At 40.8% G+C, this 26,724-nt stretch overlaps 1 protein-coding gene across 2 annotated transcripts; it reads right to left on the bottom strand.

Moving 5' to 3' along the window:
* Positions 1-2,480: 2,480 nt before the first annotated feature.
* LOC116371380 (transcription elongation regulator 1-like protein) lies at positions 2,481-25,683 on the bottom strand. 2 transcript variants are annotated; one of them, XM_031820245.1, is made up of 8 exons: positions 25,598-25,683; positions 18,923-19,014; positions 15,286-15,443; positions 13,681-13,762; positions 13,270-13,408; positions 11,685-11,777; positions 6,026-6,144; positions 2,481-4,331 (listed from the first exon to the last, which is right to left on the bottom strand). In XM_031820245.1, exons 2-8 carry the CDS (start codon positions 19,006-19,008, stop codon positions 4,175-4,177), a joined length of 834 nt encoding a protein of 277 aa, XP_031676105.1. In that variant the 5' UTR covers positions 19,009-19,014; positions 25,598-25,683; the 3' UTR covers positions 2,481-4,174. The 2 variants fall into 2 exon arrangements, with proteins under 2 accessions (XP_031676105.1, XP_031676106.1); XM_031820246.1 differs by having other exon boundaries at positions 2,483-4,331; positions 13,681-13,765; positions 25,598-25,633.
* Between the last annotated feature and the right edge of the window lie 1,041 nt (positions 25,684-26,724).

Below are 26,724 nucleotides of genomic sequence, written 5' to 3'. Positions count from 1 at the left end.
AGATGTAAACTATAGATAGATGTAAACTATAGATAGATGTAAACTATAGATAGATGTACTCTATAGATAGATGTAAACTATAGATAGATGTACTCTATAGATAGATGTAAACTATAGATAGATGTAAACTATAGATAGATGTAAACTATAGATAGATGTAAACTATAGATAGATGTACTCTATAGATAGATGTAAACTATAGATAGATGTAAACTATAGATAGATGTAAACTATAGATAGATGTATTCTATAGATAGATGTAAACTATAGATAGATGTAAACTATAGATAGATGTAAACTATAGATAGATGTATTCTATAGATAGATGTAAACTATAGATAGATGTAAACTATAGATAGATGTAAACTATAGATAGATGTAAACTATAGATAGATGTAAACTATAGATAGATGTAAACTATAGATAGATGTATTCTATAGATATATGTAAACTATAGATATATGTAAACTATAGATATATGTATTCTATTCTATAGATAGATGTAAACTATAGATAGATGTATTCTATAGATATATGTAAACTATAGATAGATGTAAACTATAGATAGATGTACTCTATAGATATATGTAAACTATAGATATATGTATTCTATTCTATAGATGTAAGCTATAGATAGATGTATTCTATAGATAGATGTATTCTATAGATAGATGTAAACTATAGATAGATGTAAACTATAGATAGATGTAAACTATAGATAGATGTAAACTATAGATAGATGTATTCTATAGATAGATGTATTCTATAGATATATGTAAACTATAGATATATGTATTCTATAGATAGATGTAAACTATAGATAGTGTCATGGAAATATTGAATCAAATCTTTCTCAGATACCGGAGCTTGTGCAACTCCATGGAAGAACTGCCCTTCTTGTTCAGGACATCAGTATTTATACATTTCCACCAGACATGTTCCCTCCTTCCTATGTAAGACGATTAACTCCCCTTGGCCGTGCGCCACCATTATCTTCGTGACTTAATTGTGGCTTGTTGCCCACATCTGGCTTAGATTATATTGGTGTTGCAACCACAGGTCCTTTAGAAGGAAACAGTGTCAGTGAAACTGTATTTGACACTATGACGGTTAAACATGCCTGCCGAACCGTGGGGGGTGATCTGTACGGATCAACTACGGTCCGTTACACCACTACAGCACACACACTCGCCGTTACCATGACAACTAGCGTAGCCATGTCAGTAAATGACTACGGTCAAATCTGATTTGTTGACTTGTAAATTGCTGTTTGGACAGTCAGTATTCCAAAAACCGATTTGAAAAACAAAATTGTGAACAGGACTTTATTTACCCTAGTAGCTCTACATCAAAAGAGTGGCAGGACTGAGCTTTTAAATTTAGGTGCGTATTATAGTGGCCTGTGGGCCATTCAGTTCGAAGTTTGGCTCCATAATTAAGGATGCCACTAGATGGGCCAGCGGCAAATTCAAAATTAGCTATATCGTTAACATTTTCTAAAATAAAAATGAGCATTTTGGTCTTCAATTTAAGGTTTGCGTTAGGCATAAGGTTAGCAGTGTGGTTAAGGTACGATTTAGGATTAGGTTTAAAATGAGATTTTAAGAAGAAAAATTGTCGAAATGGGCAGGGTTAATGACTTTGCCACTTCCCCAGACAGTGACGACTCATAATAACATCTTGGGTTTTCTGCATATATTGCATTTCTTATCACTTTTTGTCAACCTACGCTTGAGAGGTCTTAGCATAAATGCAAACAGTGTTTAGGTTCACAACTGAATTGCTTCCTGTTTCCATGTTTTTGGCAATATCAACACGTGTTGTGTTAGACCTTATTTTTGGTGTCCTGTAAGCCAATCAGTTTCAAGTTGATGGGTCAAAGAGACGTTGAGCAGTTTAGACCAGTTACGGTTTGGAGTGGGGACATGTCATATTGTTTTTTCAAAATGATCATTTCTTAGGTAATCTTTTGATGAAATTCTTTTCACAAACTCAGTAACGACAGAAGTTGTAAACTTGTGTTCAACATGTGGGTGAATTGGTCACAAACATCATTGGTCACAGACAACAGAAAAGGGTAAGAAGGTAGAGACAACAATTCATCACGCAAAGCAGCCACAACTGTCAGTAAGTGTCCATGATTGAGTTTTTGAATGAAGAGAGTTAAAGAACTGTCCAGTATGAATGTTTGTTGCAGCTCGTTCCAGTCGCTAGCTGCAGTTTGTACCCTGTTTTGTGCTGCTACCATGTTGTGTTGCTGCCATGTTGTGTACCTACGATGTTGTTGTCATGTTGTGTCGCTACCATGCTGTGTTGTCATGTGTTGCTGCCATATTATGTTGCCATCTTAGGTCTCTCTTTATGTAGTGTTGTCTCTTGTCCTGATGTGTGTTTTGTCCTATATTTTCATGGTAGGCTTCATTGTAAATAGGAATTTGTTCTTAACTGACTTGCCTAGTTAAATAAAATAAAATAAATAAATGAAAATAGCACTTCTAGGGTCAATCCTTAGATTATATGTGATATGCATTGTCAATCTTCAAACTCCATTCTACTGTGCCCATCCATGCATATTGTGGTTACGAAGATGCTATGGGGAGGACCCCAAAAGATCTTGTTCTCCATCTAATTATGAAAGCTATTGTATCATGGAGAAGAACCCACCTGACCGAAAAGGTTCATTTTAGAAGGTTTTAATTAATCAAACTCACAATCCCACAAACATTGCATGTTTAAATTAAAATAAATAAATGAGAAAAACAACATATAACACACATTTTAAAGACACTGTTTTGTACAGTAAACTATATTATCTGTGAAATCCCAATGTTCAGAACCAAATGAACAGTCCTTTAGAATCTTCACATAACGTCTTCGACCTGTTACAGAGAATGCACTACGTATGACTTTCACATGAACGACGGTTTAAATGACAAATAAGCAACAATAACTTATCCTTTTACATCATAAGAAGAACCCACATCATAATAAACACAACATAATTGTTTTTTTTGGGGGGGGGGACATTTACAAAATCCATCAATACACAATTACCATCCATTGATTCTCACAGATGCTGTGGAGAACCTTGTTTGAAATAATTAGAAAATACCAATTGCTTTGCAGGATTGTTTTCAGTATATGTACATGATGTCTTTTATAATTGTGCATTGGCTGTGTGATTGTGTACACACGTTGATATCTACGTACGGGTCATGTGATAACACAAAATAAATACAGAAATGATGCTCAATTCATGTTTGTCACTGTGACTCAACACATGTGAAATGTTGAATTTCAATATATACAGTAGCTTCAATATGAAACAGTATTCCATTTCTGAGAGTTACCTGGATGACCTGCTTAGCATGTGGAGCCAAGCCATCTCTGACCCAGCTGACTGTACATCTGTGGAGCCAAGCCATCTCTGACCCAGCTGACTGTACATCTGGAGGCAAATGACTGACTGCTGACTGGACCTTTTAGACAGATTCCACAGGGACACTGTTCCTTCGTTTCTTTACTGCCGTCGCATTTATCACACAGCTCTATCTATCCATTCAATGGTATTCTGTATTCTGTATTCTATATTCTGTATTCTATATTCTGTATTCTGTATTCTATATTCTGTATTCTGTATTCTATATTCTGTATTCTGTATTCTATATTCTGTATTCTGTATTCTGTATTCTATATTCTGTATTCTATATTCTGTATTCTGTATTCTGTATTCTGTATTCTGTCTTATGTATTCTGATAGGCCTATTTCACAGCCTGATGCCTCCTCATACCTCCTCATCTCATCTTCCTCAGCCTCATACCTCCTCTTCTCATCCTCCTCATCTCATCTTCCTCAGCCTCATACCTCCTCATCTCATGTTCCTCAGCCTCATACCTCCTCATCTCATCTTCCTCAGCCTCATACTTCCTCATCTCATCTTCCTCAGTCTCATACCTCCTCAACTCATCTTCCTCAGCCTCATATTTCCTCATCTCATGTTTCTCAGCCTCATACCTCCTCAACTCATCTTCCTCAGCCTCATATTTCCTCATCTCATGTTTCTCAGCCTCATACCTCCTCATCTCATGTTCCTCAGCCTCATACTGTACCTCCTCATCTCATGTTCCTCAGCCTCATGCCTCCTCAACTCATCTTCCTCAGCCTCATACCTCCTCATCTCATCTTCCTCAGCCTCATGCGGTTCTCTTTATCTCTCTTCTTTAACCCATTAATGAATTGGTTGAAGAAGTGCTCTTGGTCTTTCTTCTTCAGCACTTGCTTGAAGCGCTGGTCACGGCCGTACTTAACAGAAAAGTCTTTGAAAGTTGACCTGGAAATAGAGAAAAGAAGAGATCATCCTAGAGAAATGTTTGGGAGGGAGGGAGGGAGGGAGGGAGGGAGGGTTGTCTTCACAGGTTTAAATATAGTAAAGACTAGAGCTACTCGGTTTTATAATTTTTTGAAATTGTTAGACAATTGTGGTTTTGAGACACATGCATAACTGTAGTTCATATTTTAGAGAAGCTCTGAAATTGTATTTTTTAAATTTTTATATATAATCAGTTATTAACAACAGTTATGAAAAGGAATAAGCAAGAGTTATGACAAGTTAAATGAAGCCATAGAATACAGAGAACTCTGTCCGCGGGGTTACAGTAGTCATCACCTAAAGAGAGAGGTAGTCAGGTGTAGAAGAAGTAAGGTCATGAAGATAGAACACTCTTTGACATCATCACCGTGGTTGATTAAAGGGGAAAGCTAAATGACAAGCCACAACAAGCAATCTTGTTTTTTCTTTGATTAACAAATCCTCTGATCCAGCAGCTTATTTCAGTTTTAAATGATATAGTCTTGAGGAAGAAAAAAATAATCCCCTTTCCTCTTATCCGAAGTCGACACCTAATATGTTGTGAATTTAGCGTTGTTATTTGATTTGTTGAGCTTGGTGTAAAAAGCAATTCGTAATGCATTGCTCATCTATACAGGTTCAATTTAACTAGTGTTGGGATATGAAGTTGTTACAAGTTAATATTTATATTATAATTATAAATGATTATAAACAGGACCAGTCAAAGGTTTGGACACACCTACTAATTAAAGGGATTTCCTTTATTTTTGAAACTATTTTCTGCATTAAAACGACGAAATAACACATATGGAATCATGTAGTAACCAAAAAAGTGTTAAACACTGGAGATTCTTCAACATAGTCACCCTTTGCCTTGATAACAGCTTTGCACACTCTTGGCAGTGGACATTAGACCGGTGGAAATATGTTCACCTTGTCTTTGTGAGACGCAGAGTAGGTGAACGGATGATCACCGCATGTGTGGATCCCACCATAAAGCATGGAAGAGGAGGTGTGATGGTGTCTGGGTGCTTTGCTGGTGACTCTCTCAGTGATTCATTTAGAATTCAAGGCACACTTAACCAGCATGGCTACCACAACATTCTGCAGCAATACGCCATCCCATCTGGTTTGAGCTTAGTGGGACAATCCTTTGTTTTTCAACAGGACAATGACCCAACACACCTCCAGTCTATGTAAGGGCTATTTGACCAAGGAGAGTGATGGAGTGCTGCATCAGGTGACCTGGCCTTCACAATCACCCAACCCAAACCCAATTGAGATGGTTTGGGGTGAGTTGGATCGCAGAGTGAATGAAAAGCAGTCAACAAGTGCTCAGCATATGTGGAAACTCCTTCAAGAAGGTTGGAAAAGAAATCCAGGTGAAGCTGGTTGAGCGAATGCCAAGAGTGTGCAAAGCTGTCATCAAGTCAAAGGGTGTCTCCTTTGAATAATTTTAAATATAAAATATATTTTCATTTGGTTATTTCATAGTTGTGACGTCTTCACTATTATTCCACAATGTAGAAAATAGTAAAAATGAAGAAAAAAGAATAGGTTGAGTCCAAACTTTTAGTATGAAGCTATTTTGCATGAAGCTATTATGAAGCTTAGTTGAATAGTTAAGTCCCCTACTGTACGTGTAATTCTATTACACAGTTAGCTTCAGGTTTTACCTGGATGTGATTTTCGACTCCTCTAGAAGTTTTCTATACTGGTCTTTTGCTTGCAGCAGTTTGCTCTGTTTCTCCTTGTGTTCTTCCTTCATCCTCACTTTGACAAACTGCTCAAACACCTGGAGATGAGGAACACAGTCATGATTGGCACAAGAAAAATGACTTTGAAGATCATTTTCATGACAAAGACGACGGCTGTATCCTAATCCTCTTTACTGTCGACTTAACTCCTCTCACGTTCACTGACAGGATCAATCAAATCAAATCAAATCGTATTGGTCGCATACACATGTTTTTCAGATGTTATTGCGGGTGCAGCGAAATGCTTGTGTTTCTAGCTCCAACAGTGCAGTAATATCTAACTAAATGCTTGTGTTCCTAGCTCCAACAGTGCAGTAATATCTAACTAAATGCTTGTGTTCCCAGCTCCAACAGTGTAGTAATATCTAACTAAATGCTTGTGTTTCCCGCTCCAACATTGCAGTAATATCTAACTAAATGCTTGTGTTTCTCACTCCAACATTGCAGTAATATCTAACTAAATGCTTGTGTTTCTCACTCCAACATTGCAGTAATATCTAACTAAATGCTTGTGTTTCTCACTCCAACATTGCAGTAATATCTAACTAAATGCTTGTGTTTCTCACTCCAACATTGCAGTAATATCTAACTAAATGCTTGTGTTTCTCACTCCAACATTGCAGTAATATCTAACTAAATGCTTGTGTTTCTCACTCCAACATTGCAGTAATATCTAACTAAATGCTTGTGTTTCTCACTCCAACATTGCAGTAATATCTAACTAAATGCTTGTGTTTCTAGCTCCAACATTGCAGTAATATCTAACTAAATGCTTGTGTTCCTAGCTCCAACACTGCAGTAATATCTAACTAAATGCTTGTGTTCCTAGCTCCAACAGTGCTGTAATATCTAACTAAATGCTTGTGTTTCTAGCTCCAACAGTGCAGTAATATCTAACTAAATGCTTGTGTTCCTAGCTCCAACAGTGCAGTAGTATCTAACTAAATGCTTGTGTTTCTAGCTCCAACAGTGCAGTAATATCTAACTAAATGCTTGTGTTTCTCGCTCCAACAGTGCAGTAATATCTAACTAAATGCTTGTGTTTCTAGCTCCAACACTGCAGTAATATCTAACTAAATGCTTGTGTTTCTAGCTCCAACATTGCAGTAATATCTAACTAAATGCTTGTGTTTCTAGCTCCAACAGTGCAGTAGTATCTAACTAAATGCTTGTGTTTCTAGCTCCAACATTGCAGTAATATCTAACTAAATGCTTGTGTTTCTCACTCCAACAGTGCAGTAGTATCTAACTAAATGCTTGTGTTTCTAGCTCCAACACTGCAGTAATATCTAACTAAATGCTTGTGTTTCTAGCTCCAACATTGCAGTAATATCTAACTAAATGCTTGTGTTTCTAGCTCCAACAGTGCAGTAGTATCTAACTAAATGCTTGTGTTTCTAGCTCCAACATTGCAGTAATATCTAACTAAATGCTTGTGTTTCTAGCTCCAACAGTGCAGTAGTATCTAACTAAATGCTTGTGTTTCTAGCTCCAACATTGCAGTAATATCTAACTAAATGCTTGTGTTTCTAGCTCCAACAGTGCAGTAGTATCTAACTAAATGCTTGTGTTTCTAGCTCCAACATTGCAGTAATATCTAACTAAATGCTTGTGTTTCTAGCTCCAACATTGCAGTAATATCTAACTAAATGCTTGTGTTTCTCACTCCAACAGTGCAGTAGTATCTAACTAAATGCTTGTGTTTCTCGCTCCAACAGTGCAGTAATATCTAACTAAATGCTTGTGTTTCTAGCTCCAACATTGCAGTAATATCGAAACTAAATGCTTGTGTTCCTAGCTCCAACAGTGCAGTAATATCTAACTAAATGCTTGTGTTTCTAGCTCCAACAGTGCAGTAATATCTAACTAAATGCTTGTGTTTCTAGCTCCAACAGTGCAGTAGTATCTAACTAAATGCTTGTGTTTCTAGCTCCAACATTGCCGTAATATCTAACTAAATGCTTGTGTTTCTAGCTCCAACATTGCAGTAATATCTAACTAAATGCTTGTGTTTCTAGCTCCAACAGTGCAGTAGTATCTAACTAAATGCTTGTGTTTCTAGCTCCAACATTGCAGTAATATCTAACTAAATGCTTGTGTTTCTAGCTCCAACAGTGCAGTAGTATCTAACTAAATGCTTGTGTTTCTAGCTCCAACATTGCAGTAATATCTAACTAAATGCTTGTGTTTCTAGCTCCAACATTGCAGTAGTATCTAACTAAATGCTTGTGTTTCTAGCTCCAACAGTGCAGTAATATCTAACTAAATGCTTGTGTTTCTAGCTCCAACAGTGCAGTAATATCTAACTAAATGCTTGTGTTTCTCGCTCCAACAGTGCAGTAATATCTAACTAAATGCTTGTGTTTCTAGCTCCAACAGTGCAGTAATATCTAACTAAATGCTTGTGTTTCTAGCTCCAACAGTGCAGTAATATCTAACTAAATGCTTGTGTTTCTAGCTCCAACACTGCAGTAATATCTAACTAAATGCTTGTGTTTCTAGCTCCAACATTGCAGTAGTATCTAATAATTCACAACAATACACACAAATCTAAATGTAAAAGAATGGAATTAAGAAATATATAAATATTACTACAAGCAATGTCAGAGTCCGGAGTGTATATATATATATATGTGCAGTATGGGAAATGATGTAAATATATCACTAGCCACTTTAAACAATGCTACCTAATATAATGTTTACATACCCTACATTATTCATCTCATATGTATATGTATATACTGTACTCTATATCATCTACTGCATCCTTATGTAATACATGTATCACTAGCCACTTTAACTATGCCACTTTGTTTACATACTCATCTCATATGTATATACTGCACTCAATACCATCTACTGTATCTTGCCTATGCTGCTCTGTTCCATCACTCATTCATATATATTTATGTACATATTCTTTATCCCCTTACACTTGTGTCTATAATGTAGTAGTTTTGGAATTGTTAGTTAGATTACTTAGATTACTTAGATTACTAGATTACTGGTTATTACTGCATTGTCGGAACTAGAAGCACAAGCATTTCGCTACACTCGCACTAACATCTGCTAACCATGTGTATGTGACAAATAACATTTGATTTGATTTGGGATGTATAGACTTTAGGGACAGTATGTGGATATAATATGCAGTATATCTGGAGAATACTTGGACTTGACTAGACTACAGTATATACATATGAAGTGGACAGCGGTAGTTATATAGGATGAACCATGACTAGAATACAGTATATACATATGAAATGGGTAAAACAGTATGTAAACATTATTAAAGTGACCAGTGTTCCATGTCTATATGCATAAGGCAATGTGTCAGGTAGCCTAGTGGTTAGAGCGTTCGACTAATAACCAAAAGGTTGCAAGATCGAATCCCTGAGCTGACAAGCTAAAAATCTGTCAGTCTCACTGAACAAGGCAGTTCCTAGGCTGTCATTGTAAAAAAGAATTTGTTCTTTAAAACTGACTTGCCAAGTTAAATAAATGTCTAATGCAACATGACAAAAAACCTCAACAATTCATCCCAAAGGTTTTTTGTTTTACTTACAAAATGCTTTCACCAAGGACAGGGGACACAAATGACAGTAATGATATATTGGGAGCAAATCCATTAGGGGTAAACTGACCGTACTCGTATTCCTAATCCTATCCATAAATTAACACTTGAAAGTCGGATCGGATTTGCCTAAGTAGATGTTATCAAAACACCTATCTCCCGGCATGTTTAGAGACCAAACAAATGCAGATTAGGAGCAGCGCGCGGAGCGGTTTATGTCTGTGTCCTCAACTTGCAGATGGCCAACATAAACGTTTGCTGTCACTCAGTTAGGATGAACATCGGCGGGTCATCTTTTTTTCCCAACCCATGGCCCGCTTGCTATATATTATGCACATTGATAGCTTGCTATATATTATGCACATTGATAGCTTGTTAGATATTATGCACATTGATAGCTTGCTATATATTATGCACATTGATAGCTTGCTATATAATATGCACATTGATAGCTTGCTATATATTATGCACATTGATAGCTTACTATATATTATGCACATTGATAGCTTGTTAGATATTATGCACATTGATAGCTTGCTATATATTATGCACATTGATAGCTTGTTAGATATTATGCACATTGATAGTTTGTTATATATTATGCACATTGATAGCTTGTTAGATATTATGCACATTGATAGCTTGTTAGATATTATGCACATTGATAGCTTGTTATATATTATGCACATTGATAGCTTGTTAGATATTATGCACATTGATAGCTTGCTATATATTATGCACATTGATAGCTTACTATATATTATGCACATTGATAGCTTACTATATATTATGCACATTGATAGCTTGTTATATATTATGCACATTGATAGCTTGTTAGATATTATGCACATTGATAGCTTGCTATATATTATGCACATTGATAGCTTGCTATATATTATGCACATTGATAGCTTGCTATATATTATGCACATTGATAGCTTGCTATATATTATGCAGATTGATAGCTTGTTAGATATTATGCACATTGATAGCTTGCTATATATTATGCAGATTGATAGCTTGTTAGATATTATGCACATTGATAGCTTGCTATTTATTATGCACATTGATGGCTTGCTATGTATTATGCACATTGATGGCTTGCTATATATTATGCACATTGATGGCTTGCTAGCTAGCAATTGTCCTCGCCATTGTGATTTATCACAGTAGCAGACAAACAGGAGGCAGCAGCAATCTAAAACAATCAGACCCAAACATGGGAGGAAGAGAAGTGATTGGCTGAAATTATGAAGCGAAGCAGTAGACAGAGAAACACAGCTTCCCTCTATCCAATCAGAACGGCAGGATCAACGTACATTCCACCCTCCTCCTCTTTACAGACAAGCAAACTAACCAATTGACTTATTTAGACCACATAGCACCTTGCACTTGATTGAAGGATGCGCACTACCATCCCACATTTTTTTTGGGGGGGGGGGGTCATGGATAATTACAAAAAATACTCAAAAAATACTCATAAAAAAGATCATAATCGTATCAGGACACTTGCCTGTTAGTTGTTCGTATTGTCTTACTTCGAGGCACACCCCTAATGTCCACGCTGTCTTGTACTTTAAAGGTTAATTTGGATTGGTAATTTCTGAGTCAACCTCATTCACAATCTGTCAATCATGACCAATTAATCAATCATTAGTAATTATTTAATCATAGCAAATGATTAACTAATGATGAAAACAATAAACCAATCATGACCAATTAACCAATCATGACCAATTAACCAATCATGACCAACGGGTAGATCAATCATGGCCAATTAACCAATTATGACCGACCAATAAATCAATCATGACCAATTAACCAATTATGACCAACCGATAAATCAATCATGACCAATTAACCAATTATGACCAACCAATAAAGAATCATGACCAATTAAACAATTATGACCAACCGATAAATCAATCATGACCAATTAACCAATCATGACCAACCGATAAATCAATCATGACCAATTAAAGGAGGACAACCAGCAGAGTTCACCTGTTTCCTCTCCTCTGCAGAGTTTAGCAGAAGATACCGTGGATCAAACACAATCTTGTGCAGTTCTTTCTCCCATGTGGAAAACGCTGAAACCTGAAGAGACGAGAAAACATATTTAAGAAAACATTCAGTACATTCAACCTGTTACATGATGTAGGTCTTTCCATCATTCACCCAACTTGTTACATGATGTAGGTCTTTCCATCATTCACCCAACTTGTTACATGATGTAGGTCTTTCCATCATTCACCCAACTCTTGTTACATGATGTAGGTCTTTCCATCATTCACCCAACTTGTTACATGATGTAGGTCTTTCCATCATTCACCCAACTTGTTACATGATGTAGGTCTTTCCATCATTCACCCAACTTGTTACATGATGTAGGTCTTTCCATCATTCACCCAACTTGTTACATGATGTAGGTCTTTCCATCATTCACCCAACTTGTTACATGATGTAGATCTTTCCATCATTCACACAACCTGTTACATGATGTAGATCTTTCCATCATTCACACAACCTGTTACATGATGTAGATCTTTCCATCATTCACCCAACCTGTTACATGATGTAGATCTTTCCATCATTCACCCAACCTGTTACATGATGTAGATCTTTCCATCATTCACCCAACCTGTTACATGATGTAGATCTTTCCATCATTCACCCAACCTGTTACATGATGTAGATCTTTCCATCATTCACACAACCTGTTACATGATGTAGATCTTTCCATCATTCACCCAACCTGTTACATGATGTAGATCTTTCCATCATTCACCCAACCTGTTACATGATGTAGATCTTTCCATCATTCACACAACCTGTTACATGATGTAGATCTTTTCATCATTTAGTTTTTGCTGCCTTTGCAGTTGCTGGTCCCTGTGTCCCTTGATGATTAGTTGCAATACAGGGATTTGAGTCCCCATATTGCCACTTTGAAAAGTATGTTTTAAATTCATTCCTCATGGAAAAACTGTTAGAATCTAGGTCCGTCTCTGTGGCTGCATTTAGAAAGGCAGCCCAAATCTTGCATTTTTTTTCTTCACCAATTGATCTTTTGACCAATCAGATCACGTCTGAAAAACATCTGACGTGATTGGTCAAAAGACCAATTAGTGGAAAATAAATATCAGAATTGGGCTGCCTGTCTAAACGCAGCCTAAAGTGCATTAGATTTTTTGTATTCTGTTCAATATGCCTTTACCCCTCTTTCAAGGAGCATGTCCCTGAAGTGTGTGATGCGGAGCCCTAAGGGTATGCCTTTATCCCTCTTTCAAGGAGCATGTCCCTGAAGTGTGTGATGCGGAGCCCTAAGGGTATGCCTTTATCCCTCTTTCAAGGAGCATGTCCCTGAAGTGTGTGATGCGGAGCCCTAAGGGTATGCCTTTACCCCTCTTTCAAGGAGCATGTCCCTGAAGTGTGTGATGCGGAGCCCTAAGGGTATGCCTTTACCCCTCTTTCAAGGAGCATGTCCCTGAAGTGTGTGATGCGGAGCCCTAAGGGTATGCCTTTATCCCTCTTTCAAGGAGCATGTCCCTGAAGTGTGTGATGCGGAGCCCTAAGGGTATGCCTTTACCCCTCTTTCAAGGAGCATGTCCCTGAAGTGTGTGATGCGGAGTCCTAAGGGTAGAACAGTCCGATGGGGGGGAGAGTCACATGTCTCTGCGCCTGCCCTCTCTCTCAAGTCCTCATTACCATCCACAGGTTCCTCCAGTCTGAGGAGGACAGAAACATACAATCAGTTCTAGGATGTATCTCAAAAGGAAACCCTATTCCCTAGATAGTGATCTCCTCTTGACCAGGGCCCAAAAGGCCTGGGTCAAAACTAGGCTACTGTACTGTACAGTGGTATTTGTACAGTACAGTGTTGTTTATTTTTATTTTTACAAAAAAATACTTCAAAATGAGATGATTATTCTGTAGAGAAGTATCATTGTAATGTTAAACTATGAGTATGGTTAAGATGGGGGGGAACTTTGACACTCACTTGTTCCTCTTGGTTTTTGAATAATGTTCATCTTCATCATCAGCATCATCGTCATCAGCAGACGGAGAGTTAGAACCATCCTCTGCTGAGATAACGGACACACAGACAGAAGCGTAGCACACATCCTTTTTGTTCGAGTGGACTCCAACAGACGCAGAGTGTAACAAACATCCTTTTTCAATGGACTCCGTCTTCATATAATTGGTCATTAAAAACCACTGTGAGAGAACCTATCAGACTAGAGTAGCATTACTGCTCACCGTCTTATCAGCCATAAGTCAATGTTCAGTTCATCGGGGGTTGGCCACATATTTACCAAAGTTAATTTGCCAGACATGCTTTGTTGGAACAGTGAGGTTCAGGTATAAGGTCATCGATACATAATCAGCTGGTAACTGCAATAAGGCTAAATCAATAAAGACAACCGGACCTCTGGGAAATCTAGTCCGGGGAGATATCATCGCTGACAAGATCCAATGTAATCCAATATTTACAGAGCCAGCCACACACAGGACTTCCATATGATCTATTCTAGTAGAACACAAAAGAGATGGGGTGCATCCCAAATGGGACCCTAATACCTATATAGTGCACTTCTTTGGACCGGGGACCATAGGGAACAGTGTGCCATTGGACCAGGGCCCATAGGCAATAGGGTGTCATTGGACCAGGGCCATAGGGAATAGTGTGTCATTGGACCAGGGCCCATAGGGAATAGTGTGTCATTGGACCAGGGCCCATAGGGAATAGTGTGTCATTGGACCAGGGCCCATAGGGAATAGGGTGTCATTGGACCAGGGCCCATAGGGAACAGGGTGTCATTGGACCAGGGCCCATAGGGAATAGTGTGTCATTGGACCAGGGCCCATAGGGAATAGGGTGTCATTGGACCAGGGCCCATAGGGAATAGGGTGTCATTGGACCAGGGCCCATAGGGAATAGGGTGTCATTGGACCAGGGCCCATAGGGAATAGGGTGTCATTGGACCAGGGCCCATAGGGAATAGGGTGTCATTGGACCAGGGCCCATAGGGAACAGGGTGTCATTGGACCAGGGCCCATAGGGAACAGTGTGTCATTGGACCAGGGCCCATAGGGAATAGTGTGTCATTGGACCAGGGCCCATAGGGAATAGTGTGTCATTGGACCAGGGCCCATAGGGAATAGTGTGTCATTGGACCAGGGCCCATAGGGAATAGGGTGTCATTGGACCAGGGCCCATAGGGAACAGGGTGCCATTTAAAATGCAACCATGAGATGGTTTGACATCCTAAAGGTTCCACGTTCCATTCGTGATCATCTCCTTCAATGAACAGAGACATCACGATCCTCTGGTAGTCTGTGATCGACAGGCAATGGAACTGACACACTGTATATAGGATCTAGTATATCAGCCCATTTTATTGGCCTCCGTGTTAACAGATCAATAAAAAAACCTGTTTATTAACATCATTAGAAAAATAGCGGACTGATAATGAGCTTCTCAGTTCCATCTAAAGCCACGGCCTGGTAAATACCCGCTTTAACACGAGGAAGAGTCCTAACGAGGCCCAACTAAACGGCGGGATGAAGACAAGCCAACGGGGAAGAATTACCACAAACTTACTGGACAAAGAATCCTTTTTGCGTTTATGTGGAGGATCTTCTATAATCCTGTTGAGATCCTCTCCACGGTCCTTCAGATCTACTGGCTGATCCCAAACAGAGAGCTGTATCGTTGGGTTGAAGAAAAATACTCTGTCGTCCCCTGTCCACACCACACACCTGAGGAGAAACGATCATAATAATGTAAGGATGAGAGTTGAATTAGTCATGCCTGTCCGGTTCCCTACTGGTGTGTGTCAACGCAAGATAGCTGAGATGGTGTTTGCCTGTCAAGAATAAAACGTGTGTTTTGTAGACTAGAGAGCCAGTATGCTGCCTCTGTCAGGTCTTTAACTTTCTTTTTAAAGTTGATGCTCCACTCACTGAACCCTTCAAACGTCACTCTGCAATAATAATAATAACATTCTAAACACACATCTGGGGAGAAGGAGGGCAGAAACAGATGTATTCTATGACATGATAAACAACTGTATTACAGGAAATGATCTGGGGAGAAGGAGGGCAGAAACAGATGTATTCTATGACATGATAAACAACTGTATTACAGGAAATGATCTGGGGAGAAGGAGGGCAGAACCAGATGTATTCTATGACATGATAAATAACAGTATTACAGGAAATGATCTGGGGAGAAGGAGGGCAGAACCAGAAGTGTTCTATGACATGATAAATAACAGTATTACAGGAAATGATCTGGGGAGAAGGAGGGCAGAACCAGATGTATTCTATGACATGATAAACAACTGTATTACAGGAAATGATCTGGGGAGAATGAGGGACTACCCGCTGGGGCTACCCACTGGACCTACCTGCTGGGGCTACCCACTGGACCTACCTGCTGGGGCTACCCACTGGACGTACCCGCTGGATCTACCAGCTGGGGCTACCCACTGGACCTACCCGCTGGATCTACCAGCTGGGGCTACCCACTGGACCTACCCGCTGAGGCTACCCACTGGACCTACCCGCTGGGGCTACCCGCTGGGGCTACCAGCTGGGGCTACCCACTGGGGCTACCAGCTGGGGCTACCCGCTGGGGCTACCCGCTGGACCTACCAGCTGGGGCAACCCGCTGGGGCTACCCGCTGGGGCTACCTGCTGGGGCTACCAGCTGGGGCTACCCACTGGACCTACCAGCTGGACCTACCTGCTGGGACTACCAGCTGGACCTACCTGCTGGGACTACCAGCTGGACCTACCCGCTGGACCTACCCACTGGACCTACCAGCTGCACCTACCCACTGGATCTACCCACTGGGACTACCTGCTGGGACTACCCACTGGACCTACCTGCTGGGACTACCAGCTGGGACTACACATAAGAACATGTACGAACGCGCTACTGTAAGTCACTTTGAATAAAAGTGTGTTTAAAATGGCATATATGATTATATACCTGTATATTATACACTAACATAATGTAAATAAGAAATACGTAGATGAATATATGCTCTATGTAGTAATAGGAATATAACCACTGTAGTTATCTGTCACTTAGTCTGACATAACATGTTATAGAAAGTGCTAGAATCTAACAGTTGATGTATTTCCAGTTGATGGTTTCTGAGTTGTTCCTGTTGTCGTCGTGCATCACTTCAGAGCTCTTCCTCCTTAAAGACGTTGGGTATTGAAAGCCACAGGAGGAGTATTACTAACAGCTGCTACAGTCTATGAATCCCTGGGATAATTCAATATGTCTTCACGCTCAACCATATCAAATGAATTGTGAAGCTTTTACTTCCTGGTATTATCTGGTGGTGACTCGTCCTGTTATATGATGTCATATTTCATTGGTATGGCTAGCTATCGCTCAGCCATGACATGATATTCAGAAAATCTCAATAATCTCTGAAACTGGAAACACTTATCTCCCTCACTAGCTTTAAGCACCAACTGTCAGAGCAGCTCACAGATTACTGCACCTGTACATAGCCCACCTATAATTTAGCCCAAACAACTACCTCTTTCCCTACTGTATTTTATTTATTTATTTATTTTGCTCCTTTGCACCCCATTATTTTTATTTCTACTTTGCACATTCTTCCACTGCAAATCTACCATTCCAGTGTTTTACTTGCTATATTGTATTTACTTTGCCACCATGACCTTTTTGCCTTTACCTCCCTTCTCACCTCATTTGCTCACATTGTATATAGACTTGTTTCTACTGTATTATTGACTGTATGTTTGTTTTTACTCCATGTGTAACTCTGTGTTGTTGTATCTGTCGAACTGCTTTGCTTTATCTTGGCCAGGTCGCAATTCTAAATGAGAACTTGTTCTCAACTAGCCTACCTGGTTAAATAAAGGTGTTCTCAACTTGCCTACCTGGTTAAATAAAGGTGTTCTCAACTAGCCTACCTGGTTAAATAAAGGTGTTCTCAACTAGCCTCCCTGGTTAAATAAAGGTGTTCTCAACTAGCCTACCTGGTTAAATAAAGGTGTTCTCAACTAGCCTACCTGGTTAAATAAAGGTGTTCTCAACTAGCCTCCCTGGTTAAATAAAGGTGTTCTCAACTAGCCTACCTGGTTAAATAAAGGTGTTCTCAACTTGCCTACCTGGTTAAATAAAGGTGTTCTCAACTAGCCTACCTGGTTAAATAAAGGTGTTCTCAACTAGCCTCCCTGGTTAAATAAAGGTGTTCTCAACTAGCCTACCTGGTTAAATAAAGGTGTTCTCAACTAGCCTACCTGGTTAAATAAAGGTGTTCTCAACTAGCCTACCTGGTTAAATAAAGGTGTTCTCAACTTGCCTACCTGGTTAAATAAAGGTGAAATAAAAAAATTAAAAACAAAAATTCACACAGCAGAAAGGTGTTTCAATATCTGGATAATATGTCACGATGAATCTCTCATGAGACTTTTCAATATTAGAATCATCAAACAAAATAGGTTGGATTCAATTTGTTTATCAAATCTTATTTTAAATTTTTGCTTTGTTTAAAAAAATATATATTTTAATCTAATAGTCATAAAATAAAAGCTGATGAATGGAAAAGGGTTTAACACGTTACGGGTTATGGTTTAAAAAACTAACATGCCGTTCAGGTGCTGAGCTTGAGAAAGTGTTGTAAAATTACAGGTTTCATGTAGTGCGTTTAAAGTCTGCTCTCAGCATCAACACACTCTGACAGATCAAAAGGCTATTACATGTGGGAGAACAACAAAACAAGTCCATTTTAAAAAACCAGATTGCACTACTCTGCAGACAGATATAGCTTGGTTTATTACACTATTGTCCCTGATATGAGTTGTTCATTGTCGGGATGGAAATTCATTTTCTATCAAAGGTGTTGTTTTTCTCTGTTGTTTTTGAAAAGGGTTTTTACATACTGCGAGTGATTGATTATTACTCACGTTATGAAGACCATGATTACACTGCTTTCCTGAGACTTTCAAGAATTATGACATCAGAAATAATAACCAGATATAAAATATGTTTTTCATGAAAAAGTGAAGAAAGTAGAGGCATGATTCCACTTGAACATTTATAGCAGGTAATGTTTTCTGAACTTTAGCCAAACGTCTTTTTCATGTTTGGTGTTCAGTGATGACTGGAATGGGACAGATTCCTAAAGAGCTGAAATGTTCTGACATGTTTATTCAAACATTGACCAATCCTGGCAAGAGAACGTTACCATGGAGATCCGGGAACAGGGGTGGAAGCTACAGGACGCTTGTCTTTAGGGTCAACGTCCTCTTCCTCCATGGGGACCTCTACCATCTCCTGCTACAACACACACACACACACACACACACACACACACACACACACAGAGAGAGAGAGAGAGAGAGAGAGAGAGAGAGAGAGAGAGAGAGAAACACACACGCACACACACACACATACACACACACAGAGAGAGAGAGAGAGAGAGAGAGAGAGAGAGAGAGAGAGAGAGAGAGAGAGAGAGAAACACACACGCACACACACACACATACACACACACAGAGAGAGAGAGAGAGAGAGAGGAGAGAGAGAGAGAGAGAGAGAGAGAGAGAGAGAGAGAGAAACACACACGCACACAAACACAGGTCAGAGGGCAGAATTAACACAACCCACCATGCAGATACCATTTTCACACTGTGGATCATAAAACGTTCTGTGCTTGGTCAGAGAGGTGTGGCTTGATGTGTTACCAGGTCAGCTCAGTACAGAGAGGTGTGGCTTAATGTGTTACCAGGTCAGCGTAGTACAGAGAGGTGTGGCTTAATGTGTTACCAGGTCAGCTCAGTACAGAGAGGTGTGGCTTAATGTGTTACCGGGTCAGCTCAGTACAGAGAGGTGTGGCTTATCGTGTTCCCAGGTCAGCTCAGTACAGAGAGGTGTGGCTTGATGTGCCTCTGTCTCTGTCTGGTATCTGTCTCTGTCTGCTATCTGTCTGCTACCTGTCTCTGTCTGCTACCTGTCTCTGTCCGCTACCTGTCTCTGTCTGCTATCTGTCTCTGTCCGCTACCTTTCTCCGTCTGCTATCTGTTTCTGTCTGCTACCTGTCTCTGTCTGCTACCGTATCTGTCTGCTACCTGTCTCTGTCTGCTATCTGTCTCTGTCTGCTACCTGTCTCTGTCTGTCTGCTACCTGTCTCTGTCTGCTACCTGTCTCTGTCTGCTATCTGTCTGTCTACTATCTGTCTATGTCTGCTATCTGTCTGTCTGCTATCTGTCTGTCTGCTATCTGTCTATGTCTGCTAGCCGTCTGTCTGCTACCTGTCTCTGTCTGCTATCTGCCTCTGTCTGCTACCTGTCTCTGTCTCTGTCTGCTACCTGTCTCTGTCTCAGTCTGCTACCTGTCTCTGTCTGCTACCTGTCTCTGTCTGCTATCTGTCTCTGTCTGCTACCTGCCTATCTCTGCTATATGTGTCTGTCTGCTATCTGTCTCTGTCTGTCTCTTTCTGATATCTGCCTCCGTCTGCTATCTGTGTCTGTCTGCTATCTGTCTCTGTCTGCTACCTGTCTCTGTCTGCTACCTGTCTCTGTCTGCTACCTGTCTCTGTCTGGTATCTGTCTCTGTCTGCTATCTGTCTCTGTCTGCTATCTGTCTGCTACCTGTCTCTGTCTGGTATCTGTCTCTGTCTGCTATCTGACTCTGTCTGCTACCTGTCTCTGTCTGGTATCTGTCTCTGTCTGGTATCTGTCTCTGTCTGCTACCTGTCTCTGTCTGGTATCTGTCTCTGTCTGCTACCTGTCTCCGTCTGTCTGCTATCTGTCTCTGCCTGCTACCTGTCTCTGTCTGCTATCTGTCTCTGTCTGCTACATGTCTCCGTCTGTCTGCTATATGTCTCTGTCTGCTATCCTACTCTGTCTGGTATCTGTCTCTGTCTGCTACCTGTCTCCGTCTGTCTGCTATCTGTCTCTGTCTGTTATCTGTCTCTGTCTGCTACCTGTCTCTGTCTGCTATCTGTCTCTGTCTGCTACCTGTCTCTGTCTGGTATCTGTATCTGTCTGCTACCTGTCTCTGTCTGGTATCTGTCTCTGTCTGCTACCTCCCTCTGTCTGCTATCTGTCTCTGTCTGCTACCTGTCTCTGTCTGGTATCTGTCTCTGTCTGCTACCTGTCTCCGTCTGTCTGCTATCTGTCTCTGTCTGCTATCTGTCTCTGTCTGCTATCTGTCTCAGTCTGCTACCTGTCTCTGTCTGCTACCATGTCTCTGTCTGCTATCTGTCTCTGTCTGCTACCTGTCTCCGTCTGTCTGCTATCTGACTCTGTCTGCTACCTGTCTCTGTCTGCTACCTGTCTCTGTCTGCTACCTGTCTCTGTCTGCTACCTGTCTCAGTCTGCTACCCCGCTCTGTCTGCTACCTGTCTCTGTCTGTCTGCTACCTGTATCTGTCTGCTACCTTCTCTGTCTGCTACCTGTCTCTGTCTGCTGTCTGTCTCTGTCTGCTATCGGTCTCTGTCTGCTACCTGTCTCTGTCTGCTACCTGTGTCTGTCTGCTATCTGGCTCTGTCTGCTACCTGTCTGCTATCTGTGCATCCAAAACAGAATAACCTTAAATCAAATTGTTCTGACTTCAGCGTGTAGATATAGATGTATCCCAAATGGCACCATATTCCCTAAATAGTGCACTACTTTGACCAGAGCCCTATGGGCCTTGGACAATAGTAGTGCACCAGATAGGGAATAGGGTGTGTTTCGGGAACCAGTCAGAGCTGCAGTGGAAATGGTGGTGCATATCTCTGTATCTATTCTGGATTCGGGACAACAAATTGATTGAGAAGGTGTTCATAGTGAATGGTACAATGAGCCCACTGAACACATGGTAGGATCGGTCTGTGTTGTAATAGATATTGAATCACATTAATGTGCTGTGATGATTGCATGTCTCAAACCTCTGTCTGGCCTGAGATGGGGTGGGGTTTTTGGAGGAGATTAAGTGTTTTCGAAAATCTCATTAAAAAGTGAATTGCATAGTTTGCAACACTGTAGTATGATGACAACAATGTCAACAATATGGACAAATCAACACAAGCTGAGTAGTAAAACTGCAGCGGTGGAAGGATTCTGGATGATTTAAAGCACCAAACGCTTTCCTTTCTATTTATAACCCAGTGTGTCTTTACACGGTAGGGTAGTGGTTAGAGTGTAGGGACGGCAGGTAGCCTAGTGGTTAGAGTGTAGGGACGGCAGGTAGCCTAGTGGTTAGAGTGTAGGGACGGCAGGTAGCCTAGTGGTTAGAGTGTAGGGACGGCAGGTAGCCTAGTGGTTAGAGTGTAGGGGCGGCAGGTAGCCTAGTGGTTAGAGTGTAGGGACGGCAGGTAGCCTAGTGGTTAGAGTGTAGGGACGGCAGGTAGCCTAGTGGTTAGAGTGTAGGGACGGCAGGTAGCCTAGTGGTTAGAGTGTAGGGACGGCAGGTATTCTAGTGGTTAGAGTGTAGGGACGGCAGGTAGCCTAGTGGTTAGAGTGTAGGGACGGCAGGTAGCCTAGTGGTTAGAGTGTAGGGACGGCAGGTAGCCTAGTGGTTAGAGTGTAGGGACGGCAGGTAGCCTAGTGGTTAGAGTGTAGGGGCGGCAGGTAGCCTAGTGGTTAGAGTGTAGGGACGGCAGGTAGCCTAGTGGTTAGAGCGGTGGACTAGTAACCGGAAGGTTGCAAGTTCAAACTCCTGAGCTGACAAGGTACAAATCTGTCGTTCTGCCCATGAACAGGCAGTTAACCCACCGTTCCTAGGCCGTCATTGAAAATAAGAATTTGTTTCTCAACAGTCTTGTTAAATAAAGGTAAAAAAAACATCCAGTTTTGTTTATTCATACTGAGATCTAGTGGAGGAAAATGAACATTAAATTAATTTTACTTCTATAGTTTTTTTTTAAAATCCTGGGTTAATAGTGAAATAAGGAGTGTTGATTATAGTGTGACAAATGCTTTACCCTTGTAATGTCCACAACACCGTCCCAGATACAGCCAGAGCCGTTCAATTACTAAGGCAACGCATGACCAACCCCTTAGATTACTGAACCACTTCACAGAGGGGGAGACGATTGGTCCCAAATGGCACCCTATCCCCCCTATGTAGTGCACTACTTTTGACCCGAGCCCAGGTCAAAAGTAGTGTACTATAAAGGGAACAGGGAGCCATTTGGGACTAATAAAGAGGCTGGTGTGCAGAGGACAGCAGCAGCCGAGACTGTAGACGAACCGCCCCCACAGCATTCATTCGACTTTTAATGATTTACACATCCTCTCCTTCTGGGGGAGTTTTACTAATTAATACAGCTGGGAGGATTTTGCACACAATTACTGACGGAGGACTTAAATTGACCTCTCTTCCTATCAGAGCCAAGATGAAGCCGTGGTATTTGGACCCTAAATCTTACCGACTCTGTCCTGGTGCCCCTTTCCAACATCTAATTTGGCGAGCAGGAAGAAGTTTTATGCTGGTAGGTAGAGTGAACAAAGCAGCATCAACCAAAATCTTCCAAACAGGAAGAACCAACCTCTTATCTCAGCACCCAGGAGCAGATCAGCTACTCAGCTGTGACGAGAGACTTCTCATTATCAGTGATGGAAAAAAGGACCCCAATTCTCATACTGGAGTAAAAGTATAGACACCTTAATAGAAAATGACTGAAGTAAAAGTATAGACACCTTAATAGAAAATGACTGAAGTAAAAGTATAGACACCTTAATAGAAAATGACTGGAGTAAAAGTATAGACACCTTAATAGAAAATGACTGGAGTAAAAGTATAGACACCTTAATAGAAAATGACTGGAGTAAAAGTATAGACACCTTAATAGAAAATGACTGGAGTAAAAGTGAAAGTCACCCGGTGAAATATGACTTTAATAAAAGTCTAAATGTATTTGGTTTTAAATATACTTCAAAGTAAATGTGATTGCTAAAATATACAAAAAAAGGTAAAAGTATAAATCATTTAAAATTCCTTATATTAATGAAAATATATATCATTTTCTTGTTTTGTTAAATTTACGGATAGCCAGGGGCACGCTCCAACACTCAGACATCATTTACAAACGAAGCATGTGTTTAGTGAGTCCACCAGATTAGAGGCAGTAGGGATGACCAGGGATGTTCTCTGTTTAGTGAGTCCTCCAGATCAGAGGCAGCAGGGATGACCAGGGATGTTCTCTGTTTAGTGAGTCCTCCAGATCAGAGGCAGTAGGGATGACCAGGGATGTTCTCTGTTTAGTGAGTCCTCCAGATCAGAGACAGTAGGGATGACCAGGGATGTTCTCTGTTTAGTGAGTCCTCCAGATCAGAGGCAGTAGGGATGACCAGGGATGTTCTCTGTTTAGTGAGTCCTCCAGATCAGAGACAGTAGGGATGACCAGGGATGTTCTCTGTTTAGTGAGTCCTCCAGATCAGAGGCAGTAGGGATGACCAGGGATGTTCTCTGTTTAGTGAGTCCTCCAGATCAGAGGCAGTAGGGACGACCAGGGTTGTTGTCTGTTTAGTGAGTCCTCCAGATCAGAGGCAGTAGGGACGACCAGGGATGTTCTCTGTTTAGTGAGTCCTCCAGATCAGAGGCAGTAGGGATGACCAGGGATGTTCTCTGTTTAGTGAGTCCTCCAGATCAGAGGCTGTAGGGATGACCAGGGATGTTCTCTGTTTAGTGAGTCCTCCATATCAGAGGCAGTAGGGATGACCAGGGATGTTCTCTGTTTAGTGAGTCCTCCAGATCAGAGGCAGTAGGGATGACCAGGGATGTTCTCTGTTTAGTGAGTCCTCCAGATCAGAGGCAGTAGGGACGACCAGGGTTGTTGTCTGTTTAGTGAGTCCTCCAGATCAGAGGCAGTAGGGACGACCAGGGATGTTCTCTGTTTAGTGAGTCCTCCAGATCAGAGGCAGTAGGGATGACCAGGGATGTTCTCTGTTTAGTGAGTCCTCCAGATCAGAGGCAGTAGGGACGACCAGGGATGTTCTCTGTTTAGTGAGTCCTCCAGATCAGAGGCTGTAGGGATGACCAGGGATGTTCTCTGTTTAGTGAGTCCTCCAGATCAGAGGCAGTAGGGATGACCAGGGATGTTCTCTGTTTAGTGAGTCCTCCATATCAGAGGCAGTAAGGATGACCAGGGATGTTTTCTTGATAAGTGCGTGAATTATTCAATTGTTCTTGTCCTGCTAAGGATTCAAAATGTAACGAGTACTTTTGGGTGTCAGGGGAAATGTATGGAGTAAAAAGAACATGATTTTCTTTTGGAATATAGTGAGGTAAAAAAAAAATGTTTAAAAAAAAATCGTCAAGTACAGATACCCCCAAAAACTAATTAATTAGTACTTTCAAGTATTTTTTTGTGAAGTACTTTATACCACTGCTCATCATCTGACATCGATTATCAAAGTAGAACTCTTCCTCTGTTCCATTGGATCCATTTGTCATGTCTCACTACGGCACACAGGACTAAAACATTGATATCAGCTGGTGTGGTTGGATGTGGCCTAGATCTGGTAGATGTAGTTATGCCACAGCTTCAGTGTAAGTTAATGAACATTGTTGTGTGGTTGGATGTGGCCTAGATCTGATAGATGTAGTTATGCCACAGCTTCAGTGTAAGTTAATGAACATTGTTGTGTGGTTGGATGTGGCCTAGATCTGATAGATGTAGTTATGCCACAGCTTCAGTGTAAGTTAATGAACATTGTTGTGTGGTTGGATGTGGCCTAGATCTGATAGATGTAGTTATGCCACAGCTTCAGTGTAAGTTAATGAACATTGTGTGTCCCAAATGAAACCCCCTCTTTCCTTATATACCTAGTGCACTACGTTTGACCTGGGCCCATAGTGCTCTGGTTAAAAGTAGTGCACTACATAGGGAATAGGGTGCTGTTTGAGGTCTATAACACGACCACCTACCTACCTCTGTGTGTTTCTCCTGGGTTGTTTCCTGCAGTGTATGCAGCACCAACGTCGCAGCGCATGACGCTCTTCTCCTGGACAACCGCTTATCTGCAAGAGTAAAGAGAGAGAGACAGCAAATTAGCTTGTGGACTGGATTTTGTTGTTGTTGTTGTTGGTGTAATATGATGATAACATTCCAAATCTATCTCAATGTAATTTGCAGCTGAGTAATCAACTCAAAGTATATGTTCAGGAGCCACATCACATCAAATCAAATGTTATTGATCACATGCGCCGAATACAACAAGGTGGAGGAGACCTTACAGTGAAATGCTGATTTACGAGCCCCTAACCGACAGCTCAGTTTAAACAACAACAACAAATACAGATAAGAAATAATAGATAAAAGTAACAAGCAATTAAAGAGGAGCAGTGGGGAAAAACCCCAATTTAAACAGGAGGGATTCGGTGCACCGGGTAGCTGAGGTACATCACATCAATCTAGCTGTGGATGACTTGTCCTGTCCTCCCAGGCAGGTCTTTACAGCTAGAGGTTGGGAGGAGTGCAGAACACAAGAAGACCATGCAGACAGACGGACACACGTACTGGGTGATGATGATGATGATGATGATGATGATGGTGATGATGATAGGAGACAACAGTTAGTGGAGCAGCGGCCGAAGATTATTCAGATTCAATTGAACCCTCAAATTTTCTACATTACTGTCTGTGTCAAATGTTCTACATTACTGTCTGTGTCAAATGTTCTACATTACTGTCTGTGTCAATGCTTTCATTTTAAACCCTCCAGGTTCCATGCTAACACACACACACACACACACACACACACACACAAACACACACACACACACTATCTCTCTCTGTCTCTCTCTCTCTCTCTCTCTCTCTCTCTCTTTGTTGGAATAATGGTATAATTTTTACCAGGTGGAAAATGTTGCAATTATACAAAATGACTTGTTCATCTTTTGGGGATTCATTACAAAATGCACAACCAGGCTGAGTTCGGTACCAAGTTAGTAACCATTTATCAAATCAAATCAAATTTTATTTGTCACATACACATGGTTAGCAGATGTTAATGCGAGTGTAGCGAAATGCTTGTGCTTCTAGTTCCGACAATGCAG

The sequence above is a fragment of the Oncorhynchus kisutch genome, unplaced genomic scaffold (genome assembly GCF_002021735.2).
Source record: "Oncorhynchus kisutch isolate 150728-3 unplaced genomic scaffold, Okis_V2 scaffold3155, whole genome shotgun sequence".
Lineage (NCBI taxonomy): Eukaryota > Metazoa > Chordata > Actinopteri > Salmoniformes > Salmonidae > Oncorhynchus > Oncorhynchus kisutch.
This window is presented reverse-complemented; position numbering and strand designations above follow the sequence as displayed.